This window comes from Melozone crissalis, unplaced genomic scaffold, assembly GCF_028551555.1.
Source record: "Melozone crissalis strain CALT ecotype California unplaced genomic scaffold, PUWL_Pcris_2 ptg000013l_1, whole genome shotgun sequence".
Lineage (NCBI taxonomy): Eukaryota > Metazoa > Chordata > Aves > Passeriformes > Passerellidae > Melozone > Melozone crissalis.
Window position 1 is genome coordinate 45,106,935 of NW_026535791.1, and position 11,784 is coordinate 45,118,718.

The window sequence follows — 11,784 nt, forward strand, 5'->3', positions numbered from 1 at the left end:
AGAAGCTTCTCAGTCATTGAATAAAGACAGATGAGCAATGAGTGTTAAAAAAGCTACCAAGGCATCAAAAGATCTACAGTCAAGGCCATTAAAGAATAGCTAATCTGCTCTAGTTTTAATTCTTTGCTAATGGGTTTCCTTAAATGTGCTTTACATCAGCTGTAATTAGTTCAAGATACTGCTACTTATATACTTCTAAGAACAACAACAACAAAAAAGGTTTGCATTTATACCACTTGCTATGTAATCATGTTCACACAGCCACGCACCCAGGTTGGCAAGGTCTTGTGAAGTGTGAAGCCTTGAAGTCTGCCATAAAGAGATGGTTTTCTTGGATCTAAAAAAGCTGGTTCAGCTCCAGCATCAAAAGCATTTATCTGTGCTTTCCTTTGTTGGGGTTATCTCAACACCATTTCACCTCAGATGTTGCAGAATCATCTGTACTAAATGGCCAGGGATACATTAACAGGTGCACATTACCACAGATATTGGTAATAAATACATTTCTGCTACCAATGTTGTGGATTTGGAACAGATTTTCATAGACAGTGGCAGATACCAAAAACCAGACTCAAACCCAACTATAAACCTTGCCCCTTTTACATTAGAGGGTGATGGTATTCTGAATGGGGTTCACTCCTTAGAAAAAGGAGATGAGAAGTCTCTGGAAAGACTTTTTAGCACCTTCCAGGACCTACAGCAGGCTGACAGGAAAGCTGGAGAGAGTCTGATTACCAGGGCATGTAGTGATAGGACAAGGAGGAGCAGCTTCAAACTGAAGGAGGGTGGGTTTAGATTAGGTATTAGGAAGAAATTCTTTACTGTGAAGGTAAAGACACTGCTGAGACACTGACACACTTTACCCAGAGAAGCTGTGGATGCCCTGTCCTGGAAATATTCAAGGCCAGGTTGAATGGGGCTCTGAACAACCTGGTCCAGTGGAAAGTGTCCCTGTCCAAGGCAGGGAGTGGCACTAAGTCATCTCTAAGTTCCCTCCCTTGGCTATCACACAAGCCATTCTGTGATTCTGTGATACACTTTGAAAAGCTGAGCTCCACAAGCTGCAAACGCTCTGGTGTAGACAAACATGCAAGGCAATGTGGTGACACAAATTCAGATCAGTCAGGATCATGGTGGTTTTCTTGTGGGGAGCCTTAGTAAATGGACCAGCACACAAACACCTTTTGTATTAAGAAATTCCTGACAGTCTTCAGGCCTAACCACAAATAAAGCACATTGTGACATTAATTTACTCTTTAAACTGGTGACATTTAGTTAATTCAAGGTCATCATCCTGGAGAAAACGTTACACTCTCTCTGCCAAACACAAATGAAGAAATGCATGCTTAGCTTTTATTGTTACTTTGTCCTTTAAAAACAGTTGATGACATGACAAGTTCCCTCCCTATGTCAGAAACAAAAAATATAAAAAAGTGTCTTCTGTTGGATGCATATCAATGTAATTATCTTCTCCAGAGTCTCTGTCAACTCGGTCTGTTAATTTTTTCTAGGCTTAGGTACAACCATCTACTTGCTGTTCTAAAGCCAAGGAGCACAAAAACATTAAAGTTAAATCATTCTCTCTGGAAATTGACAGACCTGAGAGATAAACCTTTCTGGTCAATCACAAGTGGTCAATGACAGAAGGAATCCATTTTCTCTTGGTGCATCACTAGGATGTAGGCACTATTTAGCATGAGCAGAACAAAAGCTAACATCCCCCCAGAGGAGGTTTAGGACACCTGCCAACATCAATGCATGAGAAAAAGCTCCCCAAAACCTTCACAGTGATCAAAACAAAGAAGGCAAGGATAGAAACAGGGAGATGCATGGTTGGAGAGACCACTGCTGGGATGGCTATTGAATCTGAACTCTGCAAATGCATACTTCACCAAACCTTTTTCCTTCTGATCCATCTGTCTGTCATATTTACATTTTTCTTACCACTACAGGTCATCATAACACCTGGCATGCAGACTGCACCATCATGGCAATGCATGAGCCAGGGAAGCCATGAGTTTCTCCCTAACATCAAATCAAAAGTGATTTGTGCAGAAAGAAGTGATCACAGCTCAAAGCAATCAAAACATAGTCAGTGTAAGCAGACACCACCTTCATCCTCTATTTGTACACTCCTGCCATGTAGTCAAACCAGGCTGAGCCACAAAGGACTCTTTCTCTGCTCCAAAACATGTGCAAACAACCACACAGAAAGACTGGGTTACATTAAGAAGTTGTGCAGCTTTGTCAGATACAACCCTCTTGTTTTTAGTTTTAAGTGCTTACAGTTGTGGATCATCTTTATTGAGAAACAAAACATAGCAACAAAAAGCTTCTTAGCAAAGATTTCTGGTCCCTTCTGCATAATTTTAAGAGTTTCCTGCCTGCTGAGACCACCACTGCTGCATTGGAACTAATTTATTTTTTAAGAAATACATAAAGAGTCTCTGAAGCTAAGTTTAAATTGCATTCCTACTGTCATATTTCCCAAGATACATTTGTATCCAGGTCCTTGGTACATGCATTCAGGTTTAAATATTCCTAAGAGGATAAAATGCAGTCCTCCTAAGTCACTAACACCACTTCTTGTTTGCTTAAGGTACGAGGAAAGTTAAGGTATCAAGTTGTAAGAGAGGAACACAAGTTATGCATTTTTACCTTTGAAAAAAATACAGAAAACATTTAGCACAGAATATTAATAATTGTCATTATGTTCATTTAACTGTCACTACAGTTCATTCACTCTTTCTCCTAAGTATAAATCTGTAATTACCCACAAATTATTCAGAAATTATGTAGAGTATTACCTCAGCATTCAACTATAAGCATCCATTATTTCAATAACCAGCAAGTATAACCAGTGTCTTAATACTGATTTTTAAGAGACAGAAGAGTAGCTCTACTGGTAATTATGTGAATCCAATGGATTTGGCCAGAGCAGAGACCAGTGGCCTCCCTGGGAGCAGTCAGAATCCAGACCCCAGCAGCAGCACCAAAATGGGAATTCCCACTCCCCAGCAAGGCAGGGTTTATGAAGTGTTAGTTCTGTTCAAAACCAAGGAAGTTTGATTACAGCTTTCCCTTTTCCTACTTCCACTTTTTCCCGAAGAACTTGTGGTTTTTCCCTGGAATTCGCCTTACAGCTAACCAACCATACAAAAAGAAAGTTTCCATGGGTTTCCTAGAAAATGCCATCCTTTTGAAATCTCATTTTTTGATGGGGCCACTTCACAGTTACAACCTCATCAGTCTGTCAGACGAGACAACATGTCACACAGAACTTAACCTCCCTGATTTCCACCTGTATGTGATGCCAGTTTCTCTTCATTTCTACAGCTTTTACTCTATTACTCCTATTATTAAAAAAGTTATAACCTGACTATAAGGTATCTCTCTTTTTATTCATGCTTTGTCATCTCCTAGTCATAAATATAAAGCAAATGGATTAATTTGTATTATGAAGTTAGAAACCCCTGTAATTAAACAGTTGTTTCTTTTAATGACAGTGTCATGGAGTTCAGTATGAAATTATTGTTAATATATGGATGACAAGATGTTCCCACAGCCAGTATTTTTTTGAATGCTGCTTTTTAATGGCCCATATTTCCTGTCCACTAGTTTTTAGAAATCTGGCATTTTCCTCAAAATATTCAAATATTCACAAAGAATGGGAAATGCTGCATGCATCTCATGCCCTCTTCTGAACCCTTCTCCAATAATCTAGAGTAAGGGTTTTGCCTCAACTTCTGATGAATACATCCCCAGAGGAGGACAAATCTACACATCTGAGTGTCAGAATGAGAGCCTAAAGGGCTGTTCATCTCTTGCATCACACAATTGGACATGGGTACTCAAACAGTCCTCAGGGAGACAGATGAAAGCACATCCATTGTCCTACTGATCTAACAGAATTTTACTTATTAGACAAAAACAGATCACAAGCTTAAAAAACTAATTATTCTAAAAAAAAAAATACTAAGTACTGTGAATTAGAGATAATAGCCCAGATCCTCATCTGATGTAAAGTGGCAAAGCCTCTGGACTCAGAGAAGACTCAAATGAGGAGGTGTGGTATATTACATCCAGCAAATGAGCACAGCAGACATGTTCTTAAAATATTATTATTCAGCTGATGTTTATAAAGTATTTTGAAAAGCTTGCTCTTCTTATTATTTATAATGTTTTAGTACATACAATTTGTTCAGTGCTGTAGGAAAAAAAAGCTCAAACAATAAAAGCAGTTCCTGACCCAAAGGACTTCCAGCCTAAAAAACAGGCATCAAGAAGAGAGAACATGCTGTGAAAGCAGGAGAAGGGAACAATCTATAGTTATTACTTGCCTATTGTTTGCTCACAACTTATAATCATCACAGAAAGAGCAAATTTTTAGATGGGATCTCAGTGAGGGACAGGTGGTAACTGTGAGTTGACACTGGGAGGAAAGGAGAACAGGAAACACCACACAGAGAGAAATAAGGAGACAAAGATGATTTCAAGCATTATTGGTTGAAAAGGGGAAAGAGGTAAAAAGAAAAAAATAAGGACCAAAATCCAAGACACAGGCTGGAGTGGAGTTGTAAAGGAGATAAAAGAGGACACTAACTTTTTTTTTCTTTTTTGAGAGGGAGGTATTATTGCTGAGCATTTTCTGCAAAAAGGTCAAGCCGGTCCAGCCTGTTACCATACTGAGAGAGTGACCCCTCTCGCCCCAAAGTAGCTGCTTACTGTTATCTGAAAATAAACATTGTGATCTTCTACTTTGACTGAAGAAGCATGTGTAGAATTAGCTTTCTAAAACTGTCTCCACTAAACACCATGCAACATAAGAAAAAAATCTTGCCTTACACAAATATAAAATGTAGAGCCTAAAAGCCAGGCAACCTGGAATCAAGAAGTTACAAAAGGTTCATTTATAAGACTGCTGGACGTCTGACCACTTTTTGTTAATAGCAACTTCCAAACAAAACTCTCATTGACTACAAATGGAGCAGGAACAGACCCAAAGATAGCAAATGAACTAATAATTCAGTACAAGGTCTGTAAAACACACTGGGCCATCTTATACTGTGGCATTTGATATTGATCTTAGCTTGGAAGCTATACAGCTATACATTTTTTACAGGACTATCCAACCCCTACAAAACTGGTGTTAACTCAAAAGGCACAGAAGTATCAGGTAACTACCAAATAAACCAATTACATACTTGGCTTCTTTTACCTAAACAAACACTGTTTTGTTTGTGGCTATCTTACATTCAAAATTATTTTCTTGTTTGGTAGAGCACAGTAAGTGCTTTAATAGATCTGCTAATTGCTTTTAATGAATGGGGAACAACTCTGCCTACGCCTGTATCTGACATCAGCATTTGAGGAGAGCCTTCACTGACTGCTATTCACTATTGCGGTGCCCAAACCTAAGCATGGAATTAAAGACCTGGCTGAATTCTGATCTTGATTTGTTAAATAAAGCAAATAACAAAACAAATGCCTGTAATGCAGAACTAGTCTGGGCACTGTGATTAGGTCCTTTAGTCTGCTCATTTGCTGCTTTCCATCATGTATAGGATGTTTACTGACGTACATAAAACACCTCCATGTGAGATTTTCCATCTCTTTTTGTCCTGTGTAAGCAAATGCAAACCTGTTACACACCGGAGAATCCACACCCTCGAGTCTGGACAAGTAAAACTACACATGTAGCACACAAATAAATGCATGGAGGAAGAAAAACAGGAGGCAGGGCTGTGGTTTGAAGTCGTCAGTGCCCTGTGTTCAGGATAACTCTGTTGGTCAGCAGTAACAACACCTTGAGTTAAGTTGGGCTGATCACCCTAAAACGTTCCAAAAAAAGCTTCCCAAATGGGCACAAGTTTTGTTTACACCAGAGATTGGTATGTTTTCTTAAAATTCTTATTTGAGTTTGTGCTCAGCTTTCACTATTTGAATTATAGTAGTTTTCTGGAAAGCAGAAGTGTTATTGGCATCCATACAATCTGGAAAAACTACTGTTTAGTAGAAAATTGCTTACAATATTCTACCATTACAGTTTACTAGCTAAATACTGTTTTATAGCCACTACATGATATATCATTTCATGTTCTGTGTTACAGCAAAGCGAAAGACATAGCATGTATTAATTGGAAAGAAAATTCACTGATAGTATAATAGCTACAATCAATGAAAATTGACTAGCATGCCCCTGTTCATTTGGAGATACTTTCTGATTTTCCAAGAACAGCTCAAATAAATAAAGAAAACCCAAAAAAAAAAAACAAAACAAAACAAAAACACCCACTTTAGAACAGCACTTTAATATTTAATTACTGCACTTCTAAGCAAAATGTTCACCAAATACTTCAAAAAGTGGATTTTCAGTCATAAATTAAGTGCACAAATTGCCATTATGGACACATTCAAAAGAATAAAGGACAACATTTATTCTTGCTGCAGAGACAATTAAGTCTCTTTAAGTGTTGCTCTTTGCCATGAAGTACTTCCTATCTGTGTGGTGTATTTTATTTCCCTTTTTGGCAACAACTGCACAACTTTGAAGGCATTCTCATAAGTCTTCATAGCTGCACATCACCATGTCCAAAAGCTTTGTTTTGGCCAGTTTAGTGCAGAATTCACACCAGTTTCTTGAGAATGCCCCTAACTTGCCCCATGGTTTGCAGGCAGGGCAGCAGGAGGGCAGCATGCCACAGCCACCCTGCCTGCAAATGGGAGAATGACCCAGGGCCCCAGGGCACTGCTGACCTTCACAACAAACTTTGGGAGCTTCCACTAAGCCAAGGTAAGCTTTATTTATTACTGTTTGCATGAGTTTTCAAAACTGACTATTCCAAACCACTTGTCAAACAGCTGCCTCGTGATGAACTTTCGGCCCATGATCTGATACTCCAAGCTAAAGCTGGTGCCAAAACCCAGTGCCCCAAAAAGGACTTGGAAACGCAACAGCAACCCCCTTGCTCCCCTCACTAGGCAATGCTCTGGGTATTTGTGGGGTTCAACCCTACAAAGGGGTGAAAGTTTAGCAGTGAATGCAGGCCTGCCACAATGCAACGACTTTTAATGTGCCTTTTGGAGACCTTCTGATGAACCCACCTTCTAAACTGCAACAGTTATAGAGGAAAACAAGTAACAAGAGATATGAAACCACAAGATTGCAAGTAATGCAAATACAGATATTTTTAAGAAGGTAATTTAGCTGGAAAACAGTTGATGCCTTTTTGGACCCATACAGGAGACTTATGGCAACCACATTCATTTGAAAGTGGTTCCACAACAGCCAAGAGGCATGCTAAAAAGGTTATGAGAAAGAAGCAATGGCCAAACACAGCCTAGATCCCTAATGTCCCAGAGTTACATTGTTTGTCTTTCAAATCATTATTAACTGAAATGGCCAGCTCAGAGAACAGAGCAGTGGACAGCACACTTTTGCTGAAAAAGAAAATTTGCCCAAAGTTTGTCTTCATTCAAGGAGAAAGGGAAAATCATTCAAATGTATAAAAGTATTCTTTCTCCCACTCTTGTTTAATACAAAAAACATGTAATTTAATTGTAAAACCATGCACACAGACTGTAAACTTAAAATCAGGCCAGAGATAAATGTTATGGTTTGGATATAAACTGAATATTGGTATTTATAATTGAAACGAGGACATAACCTTAACTTGTGTCACAGGCAGAAACACTATAATTAAAAACTTTTATCGGTAATAACTAATTTTGTATTATACGCGCTCTTTAAAGTTCTCACAGCAATGTGAAAGTTTTATTGGGCTCGGTGTTATCAATGTATGCATTTATAAGCACCCACATTATGCAGCGCAAGCTGTTCTCATCATCCTGAGGTCTTTTGTGAGAAGCGGCTCAACTAACGGGACTGGCTGCTCCGGCTCCTTCTGCTACACCTGCCACGGAGCAGAAAAGCCGGCGCTGTCGAACGCGCTCCCTGCTGACAGAAGCCATAGATCACCTAGCACGGCTTAAAACAAAACGCACACCGGTGTCTGACTGCCGGCAACAGAGACCTCAGCTCGCCGCACTCCAGGGCCGGCAGTGCCGCCGCCGCTGCTCCGCGGAGCGCCCCGCGCAGGAGCGCGCCCCGCCGGGGAAGGCGGCACGGCCGGCACGGCCCGCCGAGACGGGGCTGTGAGCGGCGGGGCTGTGAGCGGCGGGGCTGTGAGCGGCGGGGCTCCGGGCAGCGGGGCTCCCGCCACACGCGGCTCCGCACCCGCGTCCCACCGCGGGCTCCCACCGCGGCATCGCCCCGCAGGTCCCGGGGCGCCTCCCCGCATCCTGGGGGGGTCTAAAGGGAGCGGAGCGCTTCCTCCCCCGGGGGGGTCCAAGGGGAGCGGAGCGCTTCCTCCCCACCCCGCGGAGCCCAGCTGGACCCGGGGCCGGCGGCGGGGAGTGGCGGCCGCCCGGGGGCAGCGTGACTCCCGCAGCAAACTCCGGGACTTGGCAGAGGCAGCAGCTCGGGGAGGGTGGTGCAGGGGGGAGGGCAGCGCTTCCCACCTCCAGCCGCTAATGACATTTCTAGAAATTGTTTCCCCTCCTCCCCGGCAGCCCCGCACCCGCCGCCGGGGCGGGCAGGGACGGGGGTGCGCAGGGGGAGGTCAAGGGCATGCAGCGGGGGGGGCGCAATAAAGACGGCCCTGGAGGGACTTGCGGAGCGAAGGTGGGGGTGGGGGGAGTGAAAGGGGCGTGCAGGAAGGATGGGGGATGAGTCCAACTCGAGGTACCAGAGGTGGGTGGGCACAAGGTATTATTAGAGGGGAAGGGGGTGAGCGCGGGGGGGCGGAGGGACGAGCGCAGGTGACCCCTCCAGCCAAACACCACACTCACCTCCCGGATCAACCCTGGCAGTCAGGGGAGGGGGGCACCCGTCCTTCTGCCCCTGCCGAGCCAGCAATGCTGGGAGAGCAAGTGGCAGATCAGACACCTCTCTGGGCTGCACCCTCTGCCAATGCACCCGCAGCCCCAGTTATTGTACCCTCGGGTCAGTGCACCCCCCTTACTGCACGCCCACTAGTGCTGTACCCCAAATTTACTGCACCTCTCCAGGTAAGTGCACACCCACTCCAAATTACTGCACATGGCCCAGTTATCGCACCCCCTCCAGTTACCGCACATCCCCCGCAGCCCCGTGTCCCCGCGCCGGGGTGAAGCAGCGGCACCACTCACCACAGAGAGTCCAGGTCCCACTCCTGAAGGAGAGCTAAGTCGAAGCTGTCCATGGTGAGCGATGTCAGCGCCGCCGCGCTGCAGCCGTACGGCGTCCGGGGCGCATCGTAACTGCACCGCGGGCAGGGCGAGGGCGCGGAGCACCCCCGGCGCCGCCGCCGGCCGCTCTCCGCACACGCGCGGGCGGGGACGGACCCCTCGGCCGCCTTCCTCCCGCTTCCCGCTAGGAAAGAAGCGAGCACCCTGCCCCCAAAAGAAAGCACACGGTGCCACCGCTCGTGTGCGAGCGGCGCGGCTCGGCTGGGCTCGGCTCGGCCGCCGCCGCCGCGCTCCGCTCCCGCCCCGCTCCCCCGCGCCTCCTCCTCCCTCTCTCCCTCTCTCCCTCCCTCTCTCCCTCCCGCCGCCGGGAGCGCGGCCGAGGCGGCGCCCGCCCCGCGCACGCAGCGCCTGGATCCGCGCAGCGCCCGCTCGGCGCGGGGGGGCGGCACAGCCCGGCGGGCACGGGAGCTGGGGGCAGCTTGCACCCCCGCGGGGGTTTGGCCCGCAGAAGTTGGGTCTGGGGTGGAATTTCCCCCCTCCCCCTTCCTCCGCTTCCTCCTCCTCCTGGCCAGGTACCCCGGGGTGGGACGCAGCACCCCGGCTCACCCGCACCTCACGCTGGGTAAGCACCACGATGTTCGGCTGAGAAACACTGGGGAGAAAATGTGGCATTTATTGTGGGATGACGCCGGGGCCGTGGACCCGGCTCTCTGCACTGGAGCCAGCAGCCCGGGATGCTCCCAGGGGCTCTCTCCGCAGTCCAGGGGTTGGGCTGGGTTAAGGCCTTTTTGCGCCAATTCCTCATCAGATGTGTAATAAACTGCACCTGTGCAAGTCTTCATGTCCACACAGTTCCACTAGACCTGCACAGGCAATTAAAGGTCCCTGGATTGCACGAAGCCTTTAAAAATGAGTGGTCTCTGGTTAAAAATAAAAGTACCAATCATCAGCATTTGCCACCCAAAGCGAGTAAGATGCCTCGCACTGCCATCCAGCCTGTGTGAGGCACCGGCTGTGATATCTGCGTGGCCAGGGGAGGCAGGCGCTTCTGATTTGTAGTTGCTGAATCACATTAAGAGAGGTTAACACACATTAAATACTTTCCAGAATACTGGGCTTTTCAGCTAAGCTGTGAGTAGCTGCCAGAGAAGTGCCATGTCATCGCAGACAGGGAGAAGAAATGTGCAAAATCCGTGACGAAAAGAGGGGGCTATTCATGCAACAGCACCAACGCGGATATCTGCGGAGCGATCCCACACTGGGAGATCCCTGCTCTAGGAGACCGAGCCAAGGCAGCTGGCAGCTGGCTAGGGCACCCTGACGGGCATGGCACCCTGGCAGCCCACAGCAGCGCTCAAGTATTTATGCAGGCTTCTCGCCTGCTTTTGTGGCTGTATGTTACTCGTTCCTGAGTTAGCTTGATTTAATTTAGGGCTGGTAACCTTGCACAAGCTGCGGCGCAGCTTTGGCTGCAGCGTAGGCACGCTCCAAGGGAAAGGTTTGAAAACCCGTTTGCACGGCTTTGAAAGCAGTTCGCACGCCACTTTCGGCGAGTCATCTCAAAGTCCCAAGCCACTCCACAGCTGCTTCTGTTCCCTTGCACAGCCAAGGTGGTGCTGCCTCCTACTGCCAGAAGCCCCCCGACCCTCGGGATGTGACACATCTTCAGCCCGGAGTGACACCGCAGCCGGCTCCTGTAATGCCCGTCTCCTCACTTTCCCCAGGGGGATGGAGAAGGATGTGTCCAGGCTGGGCAGGCTTGTGGCACCCCCTGCCTACCCAGAGCAAATGAAGGTGAAAATGGAAAAAAATCATGCCAGTTCAGATGCCAGGCTTGGTTCAGTATTAATGGATACATAAAGCCGCCTGAAAAGAGCTTTTCTGTCAGCTGGGGAAAAGCTTACCACGACAGAAGATTGAGCCTGGAAAGCAGGTAACATTCTCAACAAATACATTACTTATGTGTGAAGGAGTGAAGGGCAGCATATTTACACTGACCTTTTCAAGCCACAGCCTGTGCTGCCTCACTCTTCTTATTTTAAGGGAGGTTGTGCAACCCCCATTGCAGCATGACCCTGATTCTTTCCCAGAGACCCAGCTTAAGCAGTGATTTGCAGAAGTGCTTAAATCACCTCTAAAATGGTACATACAGCAGGGCAAGCTTAGGCTGTCTTTGTGGACTAAATCACTAGAAGTGGGACCCCCTTTACACCAGTGCTGGAATTTACCCCAGGTCATTCTGTGAAGAGCAAGGTGGACTGCAATGCTCACAAGTGGCAACTCGTGTGGAAACTTGGAAGCAAAATTCCATAGGCTAAATTCATCATCCAAACTGAGATCAATAGAAAATGTAAACAAACAGCATGAACAGCACTGAGTGAATTAAATTTCAAAGAGTAATACATAATGATAGGCAGTATGTTTTATGTTTTTAATATGTTTTAACACAAAAAATTATTATTTTTCTTTTACATTTCTTAAATGTGTATCATTATCGTGTTGTTCTTTTCTTTCCCATCATGGCTGTGATTCTCCTCTCATGCAGAGCAGAGAACA

General features: G+C 46.0%; 1 protein-coding gene across 1 annotated transcript in view; it reads right to left on the minus strand.

Moving 5' to 3' along the window:
* The window catches only part of AFF3 (ALF transcription elongation factor 3), a 318,188-nt gene extending 308,922 nt beyond the window's left edge, over positions 1–9,266 (minus strand). Inside the window, exon 1 of the mRNA XM_054272311.1 lies at positions 9,190–9,266. Coding sequence (XP_054128286.1) covers positions 9,190–9,242 — 53 coding nt within the window. The 5' untranslated portion in view covers positions 9,243–9,266. The remainder of the gene's footprint in view (positions 1–9,189) is intronic.
* Between the last annotated feature and the right edge of the window lie 2,518 nt (positions 9,267–11,784).